General features: G+C 41.2%; 2 protein-coding genes across 2 annotated transcripts; one reads left to right on the forward strand and one right to left on the reverse strand.

Annotated features, from left to right (window-relative positions):
- The first annotated feature begins 253 nt into the window (after window positions 1–253).
- On the forward strand, window positions 254–8,766 carry linc.pou2af1 (lnc RNA pou2af1). Its single transcript, XM_018742930.2, has 6 exons — window positions 254–319; window positions 2,885–2,974; window positions 5,206–5,303; window positions 6,555–6,606; window positions 7,420–7,649; window positions 8,070–8,766. The coding sequence occupies exons 2-6, from the start codon at window positions 2,968–2,970 to the stop codon at window positions 8,412–8,414; spliced, it is 732 nt and encodes a 243-aa protein (XP_018598446.2). The 5' UTR covers window positions 254–319; window positions 2,885–2,967; the 3' UTR covers window positions 8,415–8,766.
- A 595-nt stretch (window positions 8,767–9,361) lies between these two features.
- LOC114911701 (NF-kappa-B inhibitor delta-like) lies at window positions 9,362–20,261 on the reverse strand. Its single transcript, XM_029255876.1, has 7 exons — window positions 20,234–20,261; window positions 20,169–20,179; window positions 19,374–19,520; window positions 13,091–13,149; window positions 12,796–12,836; window positions 11,704–11,904; window positions 9,362–9,492 (listed from the first exon to the last, which is right to left on the reverse strand). Exons 1-7 carry the CDS (start codon window positions 20,259–20,261, stop codon window positions 9,362–9,364), a joined length of 618 nt encoding a protein of 205 aa, XP_029111709.1.
- Between the last annotated feature and the right edge of the window lie 708 nt (window positions 20,262–20,969).

A 20,969-nucleotide genomic window follows, 5' to 3' on the forward strand; every position in this document is an offset into this window, starting at 1 on the left:
TTACCTGCGCTCCCATAAAATACGAAGTGCACTTGCGGACGGACCCCTCACAACCTTCTCTTTCCGCGCGCCGCCTACGTATGGCGTCGCGCGTGGCAGTCGCGCGCTAGATGGCGCTGCTGCCCCGGTGCGCGTCATCGTTCGCCTGCACCTGCTTCGAAGGGGTGTTCGTCTGCGTCGGTGGTTCCACTCAGTAAATGTAGTGGTGAAGAAAGTGAAAGGCTGTTCGTGTCAGCTGTCCGCCCTGAACTGGGAGCGGTGGAACGGTAAATCTGCAGTCCCCAGCACAGTATCAGTGCCGTCGGTGCACCGAAGCGAAGTACGTAATGTACTGTCTCATTCCTCTCGTGTTGACGACCTCGGAGGCTCGGAGTCGGTGCAGAAAATCATCATGCTCCAAAATGGTACAACACTAGACGAACTAAATAGACATAGCGGATAGCTTTATGGGACACTGACCTTCTCCAACACTATGCACATATATGTGATGTAATATATGCAGCTACTCGTATGATGTACTGAGATGTAGTTCGCTTTGAAAACCCTCTACAAAATGAATAAATGTAAATTTTCCATCGATTCATATGATATGGCGGAAAGAAACAAACTACTCTAAGAATCGCGTCCGCATCTTAGACTCAGTCCCTCTTTCTGCTAATTTAATCATTATGCACACATTGATTGTATTTTTTATGAGACGCATTTGCGTCTGCTGAGTAAAAGTAATAAATGTAAATGTATCCTCCTTTGTCACCTTAATTAAATATTACCTATTGCAATATAAATATAGCCTCATGGATACGTTAACAGAGCACAGTTAGGGTGGGCACATCCTGAAACGTTTAAAATTACATTACAATATTAACAAAATACACACACACACACACTTTTATGAACCGCTTGTCCCATAAGGGGTTACGGTTAGGGGGAGCCGGAGCCTACCCAGCAACACAGGGCGTAAGGGCGGAGGGGACACACCCAGGACGGGACGCCAGTCCGCCGGAAGGCACCCCCAGGAGGACTCGAACCCCAGACCCACCGAGAGCAGGACTGTGGTCCAACCCACTGCGCCACCGCACCCCCTTCATTAACAAAATATGCCAGCAATAATATTTTGTCCTTTAAACAACGTAAACGTATACACTGGCTTTTATTATTTACATGTTGTAGACTTTCGCTCTTATACATCATTAATGCATATAAATATATGAAAACGTATGAAGTATCAACTATCCCACGCACGAGCAAACTGATGTCAAGTTCGCCCTCGATTGGTATTAATAATTAAATTGTCTGCATATTCACATCAGCCTCACTGTTTTTAGCTGCGGATCTATTAATTTCAGTATTTCTCCCGTTTAATGCTTTGACATTCATATCAAGTAATACTGAATTGTATATATAGTTTGTGGTTCTCATAACGAGGCAACTGTATAGACATATGAAATTAATAAAAAATTATCTGAGATGAAAACTGGACGTCTACGTCTCTGTATTTGGCGTTAAACCAGGAGCGGCAGAATGATTCTTCATAAATATTTCACGTATCTACTGCATATACCGGCATATTATACAAATACATTAGTAAATTTGGAAGGGGAAGCTAAAATTCATTTCCAGTTGCCTGTTGTACCCCGACATAAATGGGCCTAATGGCAGCAGTTGTGCTTTTAAAGTTATAAAGACGCAGAAAAGATCAATGACACCGCTGAAAAACTTTCTCAGGACACGAGTTGATTATTTCCTAAGTGACTTAGATTTTTATAAGCAATTAGCAGTACTAATGGTAAGAGTTAATCTGATCTTCGCTTTTCAATATAAATTTGAGAAAGTGTTTCTTAAATCCTGAAATATCGTAAGATATACAATTCCTGCTTTTTTTACAAATGGCTAGATTAATATTTTTCACCTTTGTTTTACATTGATTCTTTATTATGGTCGTTTATGAAGTCGCTCATCTGATTCGTGGCTATACCGTCACAGATCGAATAATAGCCAAGTTTTGTCTAACTATTTATATAATCAAATAACATATTCTATTGCAGGACGACCGGATAAAATGACGACAGTATATAGTAGTGATGTCATAAACACTGAAACTGAGTGATAAATGCAAAATAATTAAAACTGACATTTTTAAATCATTACAATCTGTGCTTTTGCAACTGTCAATGTGAAAAATCTAGAGTTTTTTTAGCAAAACAATAAGTAGTACTTGTATATAAAGATATTAACGTATATGTCTACTTATGGTATATCTGAGGAAATCAGTGAAAGTGTCAAGTAGTCCTCACAGAGGATGCTTTCGCAGTCGGGAGGACAGTCATGGCTACTGCCGCATGCCACGCCCACAACATCACCGTTTTATTAAATATTACTAAAAAATTGCGCTAAAATATATATGAAAAACGTTAGTCGTCATATGTGTCCCTAGTGGAACGTATAAGAGATATCATACATAAGGTTTAAAGTGATTAATACATAGCGTACGCTTCTCACAGTGAAATTGTGCTTTGTCTTTGGGGGGTAACGACTTGGACATTAAAAGGTGTATAAAATGCCACAAATGTCACTTGATTTTGTGTTCCGTGACAAAATAGCACCGAATTCTATTAAAGGGGGTCTTATTTAAAGTATTAATATAGTGTTTATCACTAAAAGAACACTCTTTTTGTGAAGCCTTTGAATATTCAAATTGAAAGTATCGCGCAATCATTGATTGTCAAATCATTGAGTTCTAGAGGTTTTAAATAGTAGGCATGGGGAGAGAAATACTCAAACTAATATATCCCTAGCTATATTTCCTTATTATTGTATGTCCTCAACCTGCCTTAAGATTTTTATGTTGAGACTTTCTGCAACTTTTGCAATTATTTCATTCTAGCCCATTTAATTGAGCCAGGACAGCCAAATTGAAGAGTCTCATAGCAGCACTTCTTCGTGAGGCTTTCGCTTCTTTCAGCAAACATGTCTGGTGAGTTTACATTCATTTTCATTTCTTGGGATTATTCTTCTTTCGGTGTTTTTGTAATTATTGTTATTTTCAAATACACCTGAAAAACACAAAAGAGAAAGATACAAGTTAGCAACAAAGAAGACTGCAGGAACAATGAAGCACAACTGAAGATTAGATAATAAATTCGACACACAACTCATATTCGTGTAACTGTAAGGTGAAATATAAACAGGTAAATGATGATTGACCCGAGGAGCTCTGGAATTATCTTTCAATACGGCAGCCTTACGTACTGTACATACATTTCACATGTTTTCCATGCAATGCACCCTGCCCCCTGCGAGGCTTCACGTTGCAGGATCTTTAGAAAGAGGCACGTTGCTGCATTTTATGAACACTCATTAACACTTCAACAGTTCTTGCAGATATTCCTAGAGCTTTTCTTTTTTAAGGTGAAATCATAAAAAAGAACACCTTTGTCAATGAATGCCACTCAGATTGCACATCACGAATTGTCCGAGTTATCATACTAGGCATGTGTAATGGACTTCTGCCGATGTTTTATTTGGAAGTCAAGTTATTGGTAAGATGTGGCACAGCGATTTAAAAAAAAGGTAACGTTAATAATGTCACACACTAAGGTGAGGGAAGAATTTAGAAAGTGCGCTAGTTCGAACGGGGCGTATCTCTCTCCCGTGAAGCTTACTATTTGCCATATTTAATGCAAAAAAAATAATCTTAATACATGAATATTTAACGAGGATCGGTCTGGAAGTTTTAGCTTTAGCGGGGTACCTGGGACGCTTTAGTCGGTATCACATCACGTTTAATGCTAGTTTGCCGGTTGTGGGGAAGTTCGAGGAACACCTCGCTGTCTTAATCACACTAACCGTTGAGTGGCGTAGTTTCGGAACACCTCTCACTTTCACCTCAAGGGAACTCTTAGGCTGTTATCGAGGGAGCGCGGAAGGGAAGGGAGAAGACTTTAAAACGGATAGGGTCCGAAAAGCGGACACGGTTCATTTTCTCAAAGGCTTGGCTTTACTAAACCGAACTCGTTTAGAACGTAAGGCTGTGCAGCTTATTTCGCTTAATAATATATTATATAAATATATATAGTTGTACAGTCCAACTGTCTATTGCTTGATAATTATTTAAAGTTGCTACCTGTTTAAAGTATCAGGGTCGGCTACATCTCAACTAAAAACAGACTACATATTTTATCATATATCAATATCGTTCCCTTTCCGGAGAAATGTCATGTTTTTGCCTCCGATCCGTTGCGCGCGCGAGTTACGATTCGCGCAGCGCAAAGCTCGCTAACCCAAGACACGATGATCTGTCGGCATCTGTTCATTTCATTACCACACATTTCGTACTTACACGAATTACTTACTTGGCGAAACAGGAGAGTCTTACACGGGAGATGCTCTAAAACGCGACTTTTTTTTCTCCCATATTCCAGATTTACGAGTTTCTTTTACGTCTTCATCACCAATTTCTTTGTCGTGACACACACACACACAGACAGACACACACTACTCTCTCTGAGCTTTGTTTTTACTATCGGTTTCCGATTTTAACACAAGAAAAACACCCTGTTCTGTTGTGGCGATCAGAGTTGATTTATGAAAAAGCAGTTCTTTTAAATTCTTAAAATTAGTTTTCTTACGTGTTCAACATAACTGGGTGTATTTCACAAAGCCTCTCTGGCACTCAAAATGGCTGACGGGCGCGAGCTCGGACGCCGCTGTAACACGAGCCGCTAACCCATTCGCTGCCGCGCGCCACTGAGACCAGAGCCCAGGTTAAGATCAGATTACTTTTAGCACTCACAATAGTCCCATAGTGAAAGACATGATTTGTGCTTTTTGTCTACTTTCATCCCCAGAGATGTTTTTAAAAAAATAATCGTGGACGCTACAGTGACATTCACCGTTACCAGTAGAGTAGTGAGGACTAACTAGAAGAATTTAAAAACACACGAATATTTGTTATATCTTTCTTATACTCAGCGGTGACTAAAATGAATTAATGATCGAAAATGTAGCACACAGGGCATGCACTTTACAAATGTGGCCTTCTGGACTTATACAAAATATATACAGTACGTGTGTGTCTATACTGTTATTTTTTGAGGAAGTAGATAGGAACGTTCATTCCTGATCTTCATCTTACAAAGAAGAGAGGGGGCAGGTGGGTGTGTCGAGCAAAGCTCGTGTCTGGAAGCTGTAACTATCTTGTTGCAGACAAACCCAAGGTGTACCAGGGTGTGCGAGTGAAGGCGCCCGTTAAAGAGCTACTACAGAAGCAGAGGGCCCGCCAGGCTGCCATTAAAAACGCAACGGTAAGAATGAGTGTCTAGGCAAGGGCCACTTGTGTCACACTTGCTGTACTTGTTCGTATCTTTAATATGTGGTACGATTTATGGAAAAAAAAAAAAAAACACGTGGCCTGTTGCATAGACATACGGGGAACATCCAAAATGTACAAAGCACGCATATTCTCCCCTTCTCTACGATATATGTTTTTAAGTGCTTAGAGCACTTTTACTAATATTTTTGGTCCACCCCACGATTTGTTCCGCCTACGTTCTGCTGTATTTCTCCAACTCCCACTCGCGTCTCTTTCCACGGAACAAAGGCGGAATCCATACATCATGTAAACGCCCCCCCTCCCGGGGTTTAGCTGCAGTGAAGAGCGCATTTGGAAAAGGCTACATCATGTCCTTTCTCAGAAAACACTCCCTTCCTTGCCGAACCCCGCAGTCAAGAGCCGCATTCTCGTTCTGGACAAAGTCCTTTCCATGCGATCAAAAGACAACATCGTAACGAGAAAGACGGTCTGCGCAGTGAATGTCTCACAAGTCCACACCTGTACAGAGCCTGTCTCTGCATGCAGTGTCTGGACTCCCTTGGCACGGTCTTCTGCCCCCACGTGTTTGCACAAGAACAACATTTCCACAGATGATTATTCCGTATGAAATGTTTTGCTAAAATCCCTCTGCACCAACGCTCATAAATAATTATCCAAACTGCCTTAAATTAAAGGGCTGTCATTTCAAGTAATTTAACCAGTTATTTCTGGTTACTGTAGCCATAGACATTGATCATTGTTTGTTTCCAGTAGTGGCAGTTTTAAGAAAATAAGATCTCAGGAAATGTCCTTTCAACTTCACGTGCTCGTTATTAAGAGCTGCCCGGAATTATGATTTGTTAAGGCATTACACGCTGTATCATGACAAAAATAAACAGTTGAGCTGTCTTGTATTGCCTGCACATATGAAAAGGGGAGATCATGCACCTAACAAGTAAATTATTACACGATTTTAAAGACCTACGTCAGTGGACTAACTAACTAAGGAAGCTGCAAGACGTGTGTAATCATGTGTATTTTTGCTGAAGCGAAGTATCCAGCCAGTATCGTTTATTTAGTAAGGCAGGGTGTACCTGTACTCTTTTTTGCGAAAACAAGAAAGAGACGCAGGTAACAGAATAAAAACACGTGTTCTCTTTACAAGCTGATCTTTAATGCAACCCCCCCTCTCTGTTCAACGTTCTTTCACCCCCCCCCCCCCCCCCCCTCCTCGGAATTTCAGATATCACAGAGCTTTACGATTCCAGACGTTTGTTCCACCCTGGCTGTAACGGGTAGGTATATCACACTTTCAAGCAGCTATTTTTAAAATTACACAAAGACAATAAATGAGATAGTAACAAACCGAACGTGATTTTTTTTTTCATTTTTCATCATTATCTTGCGCTGTAACAAGTGCCACAACTTTCTGAACAGAGTGGTGTATCACTGAAAGTTCAAGGGTAATTCAATATTATAAACATATGATTTCGGTTGTACTGTTATATTTACGTTTAGTCATCATAAATAGAATTACTTAAGCATAAAGCACAGGTTTGTACACTAACAGATTGTTTTTAAGAGGTACGCTTCTAAAATTCAATTATGCAAATGTTTTCTCGCACGTGCAATCGTGAGAAATATTTATTATAGTCATCAAATGCAACACTTAAGCCTACAAATGCATGTTAGCCATCCTGGCTAGAAGCTAAATTCTCCAAAGGGAGGAGTGTAAAAGACGATATATGCAAATCACCTATCATTGCTATACACTACTACTATACGACAATACATTCAAAGTATAAAGACATACAGAAGGTTATATCGCGAAAAAATTGTTTTTTTTACAGAAATCATGCCCAGACTACGACTTACATTGAGTGCCACGACCTTCACGCGGAATACTCGGATTACAGAAACAATTGACAAAACTAACTCGGGCTCCCATTCGCGCAGTATATTCGGCCCCTTTTATAAACTTGCATTTAAATGTGATTTAACTGTTGGCTAGGGCTCCCATGACATCACTTCTGAAGCATTTACTAATTTAAATGTGTTCTGCTTATTCACGTTCTTCATATACGTTCTGTTCTCGTTGCCGCTGCCAGCCCATCACTTTGACGTGTGTTCGGCGAGCCCGGTGGCGGACGCCGCTCCGCTGCCACCTCCTTATAGCGACATCATCCCCATGGAGACGAGTCCGTTTGACAGCCCGCAGCCGATGAACGTGATGCTGCCTACAGACAGCTTCACCAGCGTTCTGCCTCCGGATTCCTCCACTCAGCACTGGTCCCAGGGACATTATATATCCAATTCTGACTATTACTACAATGCCATGGTAGGAGTCCCGGCATTTTTGTCATTTTGCTGTTCTTATCCCTTCTCTTTTTTTTCAGTTAGTGACAACACACACAGGTCACAGGGTGTCAGGAAATCCTGGATTTTCCAGCAGCTGTTTAGTAAAACACGTAGATCCATCTGACTTTATTCACTTTTTTTCTGACAACCGACGCAGTGAGCGTTTCACGCTCTTTTTGTCTGTCCATCCAAACTGAGACAAACACTGACCCAAGAAGTAGCTCGTTTTCGGTGTTCGCTATGCGGAGCCCTCGCTGCGCACACGGAATACATATGATAATGATATGGCACGGTCGCATCAGCTGAGCTGGCTGCGAACGCTCATGGTGTCGTCGTTCCGCGCTCGTGATCCCGCACCCACTGACGCGTGTGTGTTGTGTTGTGTGTCTGTGCGCTGCAGGCTCCCAGTTCGTCCCCCGACTCCCTGTCGCTGAGCCTCTCGAGCCCAGTCGATTACAACAGCTACTCGCCCCACGACAGCTACTCTTCCTCCTCCTCCTCGTGCTACAGCTCTCCCACAAGACTAGACTCGGCTTTCGGCTTTGCGCAGGAGAACTACCACTTCCAGCACTGCAACCTGCAACACTGCCACTCCGGCACCCTGTCCAGCTGGACTGGCCCCCAGGACGCCGGCGCCTCGAACCCAGAGTACGCGCCCTACTACCAGTCGGACTGTTTGTACACACCCGTGGAGCAGAACTACTTCAGGAGGGATGTGAGCAGCGCGGACATGTGCTACCTTTAAAACTCTTTTCCCTAACTAACATGATCATGATGATCGCTTCCCGCCCTGCCTGCAAACGGTTTTGTATTCGCAGTTATTTCGTTCGTCGTGTAACCAATTTTTACCCGTCTCTTACGTTTTGCCGCTGTTTGTTTTGATTTATCTTTCTGGGAGCGTCCTGACTCAGACTGTCCCAAGGTTGGGTCCACCGATGAACAATCGAATCACACCCACGCCAGGGTGGAGACGTCGTAGGCGATAGAATAACTATAAGTATGTCTCTGCGTTTGTGGACACGTTGCTGAACAATGAATGACGAAGTTATACACGTTTGGTATAATTCCGTTTTTTTATAATAAAGAATTCTGCCTTTATTCTACACAATAAATCATATATATTTCTAAGAAGATGTTGTTTTTAATTTCCTTAGTTGAACCCATGATAGCTCCTGGATGTTTTCTTTCTTTCTTTCTTTCTTTCTTTCTTTCTTTCTTTCTTTCTTAGCTATATATGCTAAGAGGGATTTCTTCAAATTAAAAAAATGTAAATTATGCCCTCATCACAACACAAGCTGTCAGAAGTTTCTCATTTTGTGTTGAATTCCTGCAGCACAATTTATAATGGTGGCAAAGTTCTGATTTATGCAAAAGGTTAATGCAGTCATCATGCTAATTTTGCATTGAGTAATGGACAAGAGTTGTAGCCAGTAAGTCTCCAGGAATTCGTACAAGGGGCAGGATCAACATGCTTTGTCTGTGGGGAGGAGTGATATACAGCAAGGACTTACATTTACATTTACATTTGACAATGCATTTATTTATTCAGACATTTTTCTTTAAAGCGACTTACGGTAAGCTGCTTGCAATTATTTACTCATTTATACTGCTAGATAATTTTACTGGAGCAATTTTTTGGGGTAAGTACCTTGCTCAAGGGTACTACAGCTGGCGGTGAGACTTGAAGTTGAACTACAGTTGGAGTGGAGACTTGGCCTTCACCTTTTGAGTAGTGTGAGAGGGCGTGGATAGCTTGCTGTTGGCTGAGAAAGGAGGACTGTTTTGTGAAGTGGAGAGGTTCAAAGCAATCTGCAGGCTGCAAACTAATACATGATAGAGGGTTCTTGGGGTCAGAGACAGGGGGCCTGGAGACGGCACTGCCAGGATGTTCTCGCAGCTTCTTATCCACAGCCAGTGCCAGCCGTAGGATATTAGACTACTGGAACTTCGAGAGGGCTTTCAGAATAGGCACCTACATTTACTCCCTGCTTAGATGAAGCACACATTCCTCTGCTGCCTAGGACCAGAAAATAAGTCTTCTTCTGATTGAACGTGGGGTGGAGAACCCATAGCTCCAGTTTAGCTCGTTCAGGGCAACAGCTCAGCCCCTTTCCTGAATAAGAAAAAACAGGCTATACTGCTGGCTTTCTGAGAATTTCTGGAGAAAAACAGAACTCACCTGGCAATTTCAGAATATTCCTTTTCCATTAGGTTTAGCAATAGGGAGGTGGATACCATGCTTTTGTCTAGAGATGGGTCTTTAGCCTTATCCAAAACCTGCTCCCCTACACAGGGTGTGTGCTTCCTCCAGGTTAGAGTAACGCAGAGATTCAGTTTCTAGCTGCTTCGCATTTCAATTCCTTTTTCAGACTCTTGTTTCAATCTGTCCCAGAAGGACTGTCACTATTCTGTCTAGAGGGGATGTAGCTAGTATTCCCTGTTCCAGAATTGTCATTGCTTGGTACAAAGAGAGTCATGTCTTTACCGGTTTCTAGGAGGAGTGGGCTGTGTCCTTCTCCAGAATTGATGTTACTGCTGCTGTTTTTGAGAACCAAAGAAGGAATCACTGCTCTCTGATAGGTTAGAGAGGAGTGGCCAAGGTCAGAGAGGAAGGGATGCAGAAGAATCACACGTCTGCGTCTAAGTTTCTCTTTCTGTTAATGTATTGCACACATTGGATTTTCTGTGAGATGTATGTCGCTTTGGAGAAAAGCATCTGCTAAATGAGTAAATGTAAATATAAACCAGCAACATCTCCTTTGCTCACATGGTCAGTCCCAAAGTGTCTGCCTTCACTGTGGAAATACACCCAACTGCAGAGAACAGGGCTTATGGCCTCACACTTCACAAAGGTTCTGAAAAGGGCCATTTCATAGTTTAGATTGGGACTACTCAGGACTGTTGGATATTTTTTTTTTTGCTTCAAATAAATTTAAATCACAAATACTTTTTAAAGGTGGCATCGGATGTTAAACATCACAATTTGCAGTGCTTTTTCAGAGGGAAAATTTCTATGAAGTATCGAACAAGAAATCCATAACCAATGCTTTTATAAATTTCCAAGTGACCCAGGTAAGCAGTTTGAATGTCAACATCAGTGCTGTCACTGTCCTTTATTCCAGACCTTTGTCCAGTCGCTTCCAGCTGTAGCCACTCAAATCCACCTCCAGCAACCAAGAAAGTTATTGTGACCTTGGCTTTAGCCTAAAGCTCGTTAGGTTAAAAAGTAATTGCAACCTGTCATAGACAGAATGATCTGTTAACCAGTCTGAAATTTGAAACTCAGCTCAACCAATGATGACTTCATAGCATCATACGCCTATTGAAATGACCCATTGACTTGGCCTGTAGTTTTTCAGAAGCACAGTTTCAAGTGAATTTCTGACTCTTTCTTGCACCTCTTCATTGTTTATTTTTATTCTTTTTGTTCGTTATTATTTATTTTTATTACTCTAAAGCAAATACAAATAGCACGTTCTTATACTCTTTCTTCCTTTTATCTGTTCCAGTATATATTTTAATTTTTCATTTAGTCTTAAAAAGCAAATATATTTTTTATTGTTATAGCCAGTATATTGTCTTGTAGATAATGTTACTGATAAAAACACAGTTTATCAATACAATATTTACCCATTAGATTAATGACCATATCAATTAGAAACCTTACATTTTGTCTTCTGGTATATAGCAGCCCCAGCGAGTAACTGTCTTCATGAGTTGTTGATTAAATACTGGTAATAGTGAAAGTTATTTACATTCATTTCTTGGCCTTTTTAGCCATGACTGGATGATATTAACTCTTTTCCTCTTTGCAATAGCTCTCACAGCTGGAAATAACAAGACGAAATTTATTGTCATGAAGCAACTTTGACTTGTGTCCAGGTATACTCAAACATCTGTATTGAAGTCCATTTACCTCACATAGAAAAGTACCAGCTGTATATGGATGAAATTACAATAAAGCCTCTCTTGTCCTGTCTTGTTTTGTAGAAAACAAAAAAAAAAACTGAGAGTTGTATGACCCAGTCTTTCACTCTGAGGGCCAGGAGGGAGCAGATGAATGGGCTGATCTTTGTCATAGTAGTTAAGGAGGCTTAGATCCGCTCCATTTGCTAACAACAGCCTGATAATGGCCTCCTGGTGCCCATCGTCAACATTCAGGCCAGCAGTCATATGCAGAGCAGTGTTTCCATGGGCCTGCATGGGATTTAGAATGGCAGCAGGGGGACATAGAGCTTAAGCAATGTCATATAATACCCTGAACTGCTTCAATAAAACATCTGAGGACATCAATGAGTCGATGGAAAAAAGAAATCTTATGAAAGAGTTTTTATGATTTTTTGTTTTTTTATCTTTAGGGAAGGTAACCAGTTTACATACCACACAAAAAACAATCTCAGCAGCATATGCCTGAAAGTCTGGATGGACTGCTTTAGTTACAGAATAGTTTAAAATATTTCTGTAATTTTATCAAAGGAGTTTTGTCTTCAAAGGTAAAATAGCTAAATGGGTCTTGAACAAACCACTGTGATATGCACAGAAATGGTTGTGCAAGTTATAACTTTTCTTCCCGCACTATGTGACCCTTGGTCACATGCCCTGGTGGAAATCCCCTTCTAGTAATAGGAAACAGATGGAGCAAATTACCATTAGTATCTGGCACCTATGGATTATAGAGCATGGAAATCCCCTCATGGCCCCAAGGACAGGCAGCGGGTGCCAGCAGTTTTATCTATTTAGCCATTAAATGGACTCCTATTGGCTGGCTCAGATTTTTTAGAACAGAATAAACATGTTAATGGGCATACACAGTTCTTGGAATCCAAAAGAGTGTCGGATAACACAATGTTAACAAGATTTCTAGGAGGACCCCTTCCTGCTTCCAGTGAAAATTTCAGGCACAATAATATCCCCCCTGCACCGCAAAATGCATGAGAGACCTGAAGTTCTTCAAATCCTGCCAAGGAAATGGTTTTTTAAATTTCTGTTGACACGAAAGCTTTTTTTTCCCCGTGAGAAATAAATCCCTTTTGGTACAAACTGTCATGTACAAATTTTACTTAATTATTGTGATTTATAATTTACCCAGGATTTAGACATTCAAAATCTGTCAATTACATACTTACCCTCAAAGTCAAACCCTTTCACATCCAGTGCTGTTGTTGACCTGGGAAGATAATCAATTCTGTTATTCAATTCTTTAAATAGAGAGAGGATCATAGTGGTTTATGATCTGAACCTGATACTGAAGGAAGATTTAGAGAATCTAAAAGAAACCTTGGATATTGCCTTGTTAAGCAAATTGAAAGCAGAAAGGGTAGACATAATAGATGTAGCAGTATGTCACTTTGAGCCCTAGACTGAAGTAATGTGAAGGCAAGAGACCACAGACTACATTCTTTTATTATAGATATCCTTTACTCTGTTGAGATCTGGATTCTTTGCTTCTTGCCAAGTTCACAGTTCGAAGTATCATACATCTGGAAATATTTGACTGACACAATATGCACACATTGACTGAAACTGCTTGTCCCAGATGGGGTTGCAGCAAGCAGGAACCTAACCCAGCAACACAGGGTGCAGGGGGGAGGGAACATACCCAGGATGGGACGCCACTCCGTCACAGGGCACCCCAGCCGGGACTTGAACCCCCGACCTGCCAGAGAGCAGGATCCAGCCAAACCTGCTGCGCCACTGCCCCCCCCCGCCACAATATAGGTTATAGTCATTCAGAGAAGTAGACACAACAGCAGAAGAGCAATACATTTTTTAGATTGGATGTGGAGTTCATGTACAGTTAGAGTGATATCCATTGGAAGACAAGGATGACTAAACATCTGTGAAGTGTAGGTGGGTGTGTAGCCAGGATCATTTTTTGTTGGGATATCCATGCACAACCACGCCACTGATTTCAGTGACAGGTATTAGTGTCCTGTAAGGACGAACAGAAGTAAAGCAGGAAAAAACCTATCCTGTTTTAGGATAAAATTAATGAAATGTATCTACAGTACTGAAAAGCTTAAGCATTAAATTACACACACATCTGCTGAAACTACTTGTCCCAGACGGGCTCGCAGCAAACTGGAGCCTAACCTGGCAACACAGGGCGTAAGGCTGGAGGGCGAGGGGACACACCCAGGATAAGACGCCAGTCCGTCGCAAGGTACCCCAAGCTGGACTCAAATCCCAGACCCACCAGAGAGCAGGACCTAGTCAAACCCGTTGCACCACTGCACCCCCTCTCATTAAATTACAATAGCTGCAAAATAAGTTCAACAGAATCAGTACTCAAAGATGTGTTATTATTAGAGCAGAACATTTGTCAAAACTGTATCCTGTTTGCCACGTTTATTAGAAAATCAAATTAAAGAAGAAAGAAAAGGAAGCAAAAAAAAGCACAAGACCCTAGGTAACCCCGAACTGACTAAATTCTGATTTGACATCACAAAAATTTTGCTCATCTCACTGTACAGAGAAATGCTATCTTTTCATAGTATCAACACATTGCTCTCATATTATGTTAGTTATACAAGAAATGCAAGTCTAATGATATATGGTTGGGTACATGTAAAACACACACTGTCTGCACCTTCTTGTCCCAAGCTGGGTTGCAGCGAACCAGAGCCTAAGCCAGCAACACAGGGCGTAAGGCTGGAGGGGGAGGGGTCACACCCAGGACTAGACGCAAGTCCGTCAGAAGGAACCCCAAGCAGGACTTGAACCCCAGACCCACCGCAAAGCTGGTGCTGGCCAAACATGCTGCACCACCGCAACCCCCAAACATGTAATAAATAAATAAAATAACCAAGTAACAGGACAGCTGGTAGCATAGGGGTTAGTACTATTACCTTTGGACCCCTAGGTCTCAGGTTTGAGCCTCACCTCTGACTGTAGTACCCTTGAGCAAGGTACTTATGCTAAAATTGCTCTAGTAAAATTAGCCAGCTGTATAACTGGGTAAATAATTGTAACCTCAACACTGTAAGTTGCTTTGGAGGAAAGTGTCAGCTAAATAAATTGATGTAAATAATGGGATTGCAGAAACATAATAAAGTGAAAGTATATGTATCTTCACAAATGTACTTGACAAAAAGTAAAAGCCATAGATGTAAAAAAAAAAACTACTTAGCAGTTCTAAATCCATGGGAATTTCACTTGCCTAGCACTAATTTTGCATGTATGTTTTTGTCTCACGCTATTTCCTTCAGGATAAATAATGCTTCCATCTATCATTCTACATTTGAACAGTTGAACTCTAATGCCAATACACATATAGTAATTTATTTTCACATGTAAGCATTTGGCAGACACTAGAAGTGAATTTCAGTTGCAAATTTCTAGAGAGTGGTAACAGATGCTGAGTAATTTGTGACGCTGAAGATACATAAGTACAGACATGGGTCCCAAAAATGAGTACTGGGAGCTTTGCTGAATGCTGTAAGTAATGAAGCATTTCTGAGGGATAGAAGGAATTCATTCCTTCACATGAGGGCCAAGACTGAGGAGCAGCAGGCTTCAAATTTTGGAGCCCTTGTGAATGGGACAAGCAAGCCACCAAAGGAGGAGGACTGCTCTGAAAATGAATCAAGACATTACCTCTAGGTAGAAATTTTTTTTTTTGTAATCAAGTATGGAATGACCATGGAAAATGTAGCAAGCAAATCTACTTTCTGTATCACGAAGGTTTTAAAAAACTTTAACATTTTGCTGGGGAAAAAGACAGATATGGAATTTTTTATGGAATAAACTAAGGAAAAAGCTGAGAAATAAAAAAAAAAGAAACATTTGACCATGTACACAAGTAGCAGGTGATGAGACAGCTGTAAGTAGATGTAGGAGAAGTGTGGGGCTTTCTATGTCCTTCAGAATGATTAAGCAACTTCCTCTCTAACCCATATTAACATTTCTCAAGCACTGAAAAAACAAGAGACTTTGATCTTTCACATGCCATGATATGCACATTTGGAACGCCCAATTGCCATTCAAGTCTATTCAGAGTCAAAAGTGATTTGTCCAGGGTGGTGATATATTTACAGGCTTGGCAGAGTTTAGTTTCTGGGAGAATGATTATGTTCCTATCAAGTCTTTACTTGCTCAAATGGAAAAAGGCTGTTCAAAGAGAGACTATAATTTGGATATCTGATATGAGCCTAAATGGAACACTGTCATATAACCGTGATATCATAAAATGTTTTGCAATTTATGTCCTTATTCAAGATCCTGTTGACAAACCTAAACAATATCATGCAATAAACGTCAAACCCCATAAACGTTTTCTTATGCATAGTTACAATCCATTTTTACTGTATTTTCAGAAAGCCTTGTGAGAGACTGCGAAAACCTGCATAAGGCCATAGAGAGAGCAAAAGTAAATATACCTGGAATTCCGCTGGAAACTGGAGCCACACCTGTCTGGGTGACTGTTCAAACAGCGAGCACACTGAGTCTTTCACAGCGTCTCTGTTGACACATTGCAATCGCTGAGCTGATGCGTGTGTTTCATGGTGAAACAGCCATGTTATTGCTGTGTTAGCAGAATCTTTTCGAAGTGTTGTTTAAAAAGTGATCCGTGCATCGGTGTTCATGAGCAGCAAGCACAAACACAAACATTCCAGCAGGATCCAAAAGCTTCACCTCGCCCACCCCATGTTTGAAACATCCTGCCAAAATGTTCCACATCATACTTCTCTGTATAACAACCAGACCTAACAGCAAACAATTCACGCACAGTATAACTCTGTGTGGTTAAAGTAATATCACAGATGGAGGCAAGATTATTATAGCATTCTGCACTTTATGAAGTGAAATACAAAATCTTCCATGTGAATTCTCAGTTCAGGATGTTACCAGCAGCATAAGAACACACACACACACACCACCTGAACTGCTTGTCCTATACAGGGTCGCAGCCTAACCCAGTAACAGAGGGCAAAAGGGTGGAGGGGGAGGGAACACACCCAGGACAAGACACCAGTCTGGTCACAAGGCACTCCAAGTGGGACTTGAACCCCAGACCCACCAGAAAGCAGGACCCAACCCAACCCAACCCAACCCAACCCAACCCACTATGCCACTGCACCACCATATCCCCCACCCCGATAGGAATACCAATAAACCAATCAACTGTTGGCAGATAATGTAAGGTATGGCTGTCCACGCTGCTATCCATCACTCTGTGTAATAACCACCTTGTTCAACCACTTAACTACCAGACCTGGACTTTCCTGCCCAGACAGTGTGTAAACTCTGACCAACTAGAGGTCTACTCATCAGACACAGGTAGTCCTGACCGCTCAGCCACCCGAACACTCCAGAATCTGTTTACAAAACACTATTTTTCATACTCTGCAGCATCAGCTTACCTAGGAGAAGTAGTAGGCTGCTCTGCTCTGCTACCTTGGGCTCAAGATATTTTTTCCTGTAACACACACACACACACACACACACACACACACACACCATCTGAAACCACTCATCCCATACAGGGGTCACAGGGATCTGGAGCCTAACCCAGCCACACGGTGTGTAAGGCTAGAGGGGGAGGGGACACACCCAGGACAGGACACCAGTCCCTCACAAGGCACCCCAAGTGGGACTCAAACCCCAGACCCACCGGAAAGCAGGACCCAGTCAAACCCACTGCACCCCCCTCCCCCCCCTTTCCTGTAGCAACCTTAGGAATTTAGTTTCCTCTTTTCTGTAAAATTCTGGATTTTTCTGCACTTCTTTTAACTGTGTATCACTCTTATTACTTATTGAAGTTACTGTTTTTGCATGTCTGTGTAATATTTGTATAATTCTGTGCTTTGAGGCAACCTGTTGGGAAGGGTGCTATATAAAAATAAAGGAAAAACAATTCAACTCATTATAATTTATATCCAAAGAATGACAATATACCATAAGGTAATGAAGAATAAATGAATTTAGGCAGTAAAAAACATAAATCAAACTATGGGCAGTGCAGGCTTCAGTGCAGTGGACACAGACATACTGAGTGGTCAAGACATACAATTAAGTGTAAACACTGTAAAAAAAGTGCTTAAGGGTGGTCTTTAGCGTGATTGGTGACAACTAATAATGTCGGCTGACCACTCGGAGATTCCTGTGGAGCAAAAGTCTGGGCACGCCTTGTGCCTACAGCTATTATAGTACTCATGGTAATTCACACACACACACACACACACACAGACACAGGCTGAAACCGCTTGTCCTGAGCGTGATGTCAAAATTTTCTCACAAAAACTGTTTCAAGAGAGATTAGTCTCAACTTGCCTGTGCGCACTTTCCCTCCCACTACACCCCTCAACCATGAATGAAAAACACATCTCTTCTCAAACATTACATTTACATTTATTTATTTAGCAGACGCTTTTCTCCAAAGCGACTCCCAATGAACTCTATGTAGTGTTATCAGCCCACACATCTTATTCACCATGGTAACTTACACTGCTAGATACACTACTTACAATGGGTCTCTCATCCATACATCAGTGGAACAGATTCACTCCGTGACACTCACACACTGTGGGGGAACCTGACCAAACCTTTGTTACGGGTGTCGTGTCTAACGGAGTCGGTGCGTTAGGATTATTTTTACCACAGTGGCCGTTCTTTCCGATGAGGTTTCGCACATATCTGAGCGGAATGGAATCGGTCAAATTAACACGTTCGTACAGACAGATGTATGCATGTCTGTCAAGATTTGAACGTATTTAAGGTGTGATATGCAAACCAGCTGACAGGTGACCTGTGCTCTGGCATAACACCAAGTACCGACAGACAGTAACAGAGCTCATCAATCGGTAACTTTGAATACCAAAAATATTTCATTTTGGAAAGCCCCTGGACCGCTCTCACCAGTTAAACACGCACGTGCATTTCTGCACTGCTAGGTATAAGAGTTTGACTCTGAAACGCTGCTGCGTTCCTGCCATACACAGCCGCACAGAGGTGCACACAAATCAGAAAGAGGATTATGGATTTAGCTGGACTTGCCAAGTCACAAACTCAGTTGTTGTATTCACGAACCCAAGAGACACACACACCCATATTTATGACACGTACATGGTTTTCCCCTTTCTTCCAAAGTGAGACGAGATTTTTATCTTTCCAGGAAAAAACTAAATTGTTTGCTCTCAACATAGCATAAAAAGACACTGCCCATAATTCTGCACCGCATAATTCCTAATGTAAAATGACTCTAGATGCTCTTGGCAAACTTCCTAAATGATACAATCCATATTTTTATATGAACCTTTTCAAATTGTTTCAGAAGGATTAATTGCTTTTCCAGTCTTTAAACTCATCCCAGGTCGCAGTTTAGTGCAGTGAAAAATGTCTGCAAAGCAAAATCCCACATTTTTACAATAACTACTCATCTCATCTAATAATCTACATGTAATATGACTTGCATTCGAAAAGGTAGGTATATGTACCGGTACAACTTAAGTTGTGCATGACAGCAATTCCCCTCTCAGGAGTGTAAAGGTGATATACTGTGTTTACCCAGTTCACCATTTACGGCACTTTTGTTTTCATGTGTCATAACACCAGATGCGATATGACTAGAGTGCGACTGTGGGAGATGCCTGTTCTTTGCCCTCCCTTTCACACTCCCCATGTCACACTGAGTTTTTATGTTTTATTTTCTTATTCATTGAGGAGATTGCCTAATCTTATATTGAACAGCATGATATTTCAGTACCAGAATGACCTCCTGATAGCCATAGGTAGCTGCCAAATATAGGGCGGTCTGGCCTTTGTTGTCGGCTGCATTCACGTGAGCACCCAGCCTGATGAGGCCACAAGCAACGTGTGGTTGGTTGGCAGTCGCTGCCACCAGCAAGGGAGTCTAGAAATTGAGGCATTATGTCTTAGAAGGTAACCACTATCAAAAAGTTTCTGCAGAATGCGCTGAGACCAGCTGTTTTTTAACTGCTTTTGAAACTTAGTCTACACAATGATTGCTGAAATCTCAGACATGTTCAACATTATAGCATTTTATGATCACTACAAATGCAATTTGCAGATTCCAGAGGCAGGAAAATAGCCAATGTTAACAGCTGCAAAAATAGTAAAAATATGAGGTTCCTTAAAATTAATAACCTACAATTTACAAGAAACATGAATTAGCATGTCTTAATGAAAACATTCTTTCAAAATACTAATTCAGAAAATAACTGGTTTTAAACTGTCTTAAATCCTTAACCTCTAAGATAAGTCAAGGTATAACAATTATGAGCATTATACTCTAATCATTTTAAATTTTAAAGCACTTGATTTATTTTATCATTTTGAACAAGCCATGTCCAGAATGTGTAGAACAATAAACGACATACTGAATCATAAATTCTGCTGGAATAGTGTCTGCAGTGTGTAAGGACAGCAAACCGTAATACTTTGTCCAACAAATGAACCTTAACAGGACACGGGTGGCAGCTATTTATTAATCCTCGGGAATCGCGCATCACAGTAGAGCCCCACTGGCATTTAAACATACCACGCTGTTCCCTGGAATAAAAGCACAAGCATTTACACAATTGGAGGGCTGGTCTTATCACAGACCAGTCAGGTACAGGTCAAATACAGTCATGTGCACGTGAGAGGTTTAAGCAATTTTTTCAAAAGTATTTTCGTGAAGGGCTAATGCTCTTTTAGGTTACATGTTGACAGAAGTAGGCAAATGATGCAGTGGTTACTAGTGAATGTAAACAAAGCACACCCCACTAAGGCAAAAAAGGCCTTTCTGTCTAATGAGATCAACTCACACTGCTGATGATCACTTGGCAGGACAAAATTCGATAAGGATCAACTGAATATCTAAGACCTGAACTTTGCGTGGACTGCAATGATGTCCATGTGCCAGAACTGTGTGTGAGAATGAGATATGACTGTAGGCTTGAGGGGCCACATGTTCAGAGTAGATGTTTCCCTTATTCTAATGACAAGCAGACATAGTAAAAGCATCTGACCAACCAGGGAGAAACTGACACTGGCAAAGGCTTCTACCTTGTAAAGCAACCTTCAGGAATCACAGACCACTGCACAGAGTTCAAATTAATCTGAGCTTGTCTGAAGCATTACTAATCCCAAAGTTTTTCAAAGTTTGACTAAAGGACAAATGGAAAACTTCATTTCACATTTAAGACCCTTTCTACTCTGAGATAATCAAATTTTGTAAAGAAAGGTTTTTTTGAAAAAAATTAATTTAAGCCTCTCCAAATCCACTAGATGTGGGAGTTTATTAAACCCCTTAACAGTACATTTAAACACACATTGTCCGAAACCACTTGTCCCAAGC

The sequence above is a fragment of the Scleropages formosus genome, chromosome 10 (genome assembly GCF_900964775.1).
Source record: "Scleropages formosus chromosome 10, fSclFor1.1, whole genome shotgun sequence".
Taxonomy (NCBI): Eukaryota; Metazoa; Chordata; class Actinopteri; order Osteoglossiformes; family Osteoglossidae; genus Scleropages; species Scleropages formosus.

Bases quoted from the DNA above. Each gene is read 5' to 3' on its own strand.
- LOC114911701 (XM_029255876.1), bottom strand. From the start codon at position 20,261: ATGACTGTATTTGACCTGTACCTGACTG. The intron at 13,150-19,373 runs GTACTGAAATAT...AAATATTTCCAG, and splicing joins GCTATCAGGAGGTCATTCTG to ATGTATGATACTTCGAACTG. The intron at 11,905-12,795 runs GTAAGTATGTAA...ACATTGCTTAAG, and splicing joins GAAAGGGTTTGACTTTGAGG to CTCTATGTCCCCCTGCTGCC.
- linc.pou2af1 (XM_018742930.2), top strand. The intron at 5,304-6,554 runs GTAAGAATGAGT...TCGGAATTTCAG, and splicing joins CTGCCATTAAAAACGCAACG to ATATCACAGAGCTTTACGAT. The intron at 6,607-7,419 runs GTAGGTATATCA...TGCCGCTGCCAG, and splicing joins TTCCACCCTGGCTGTAACGG to CCCATCACTTTGACGTGTGT.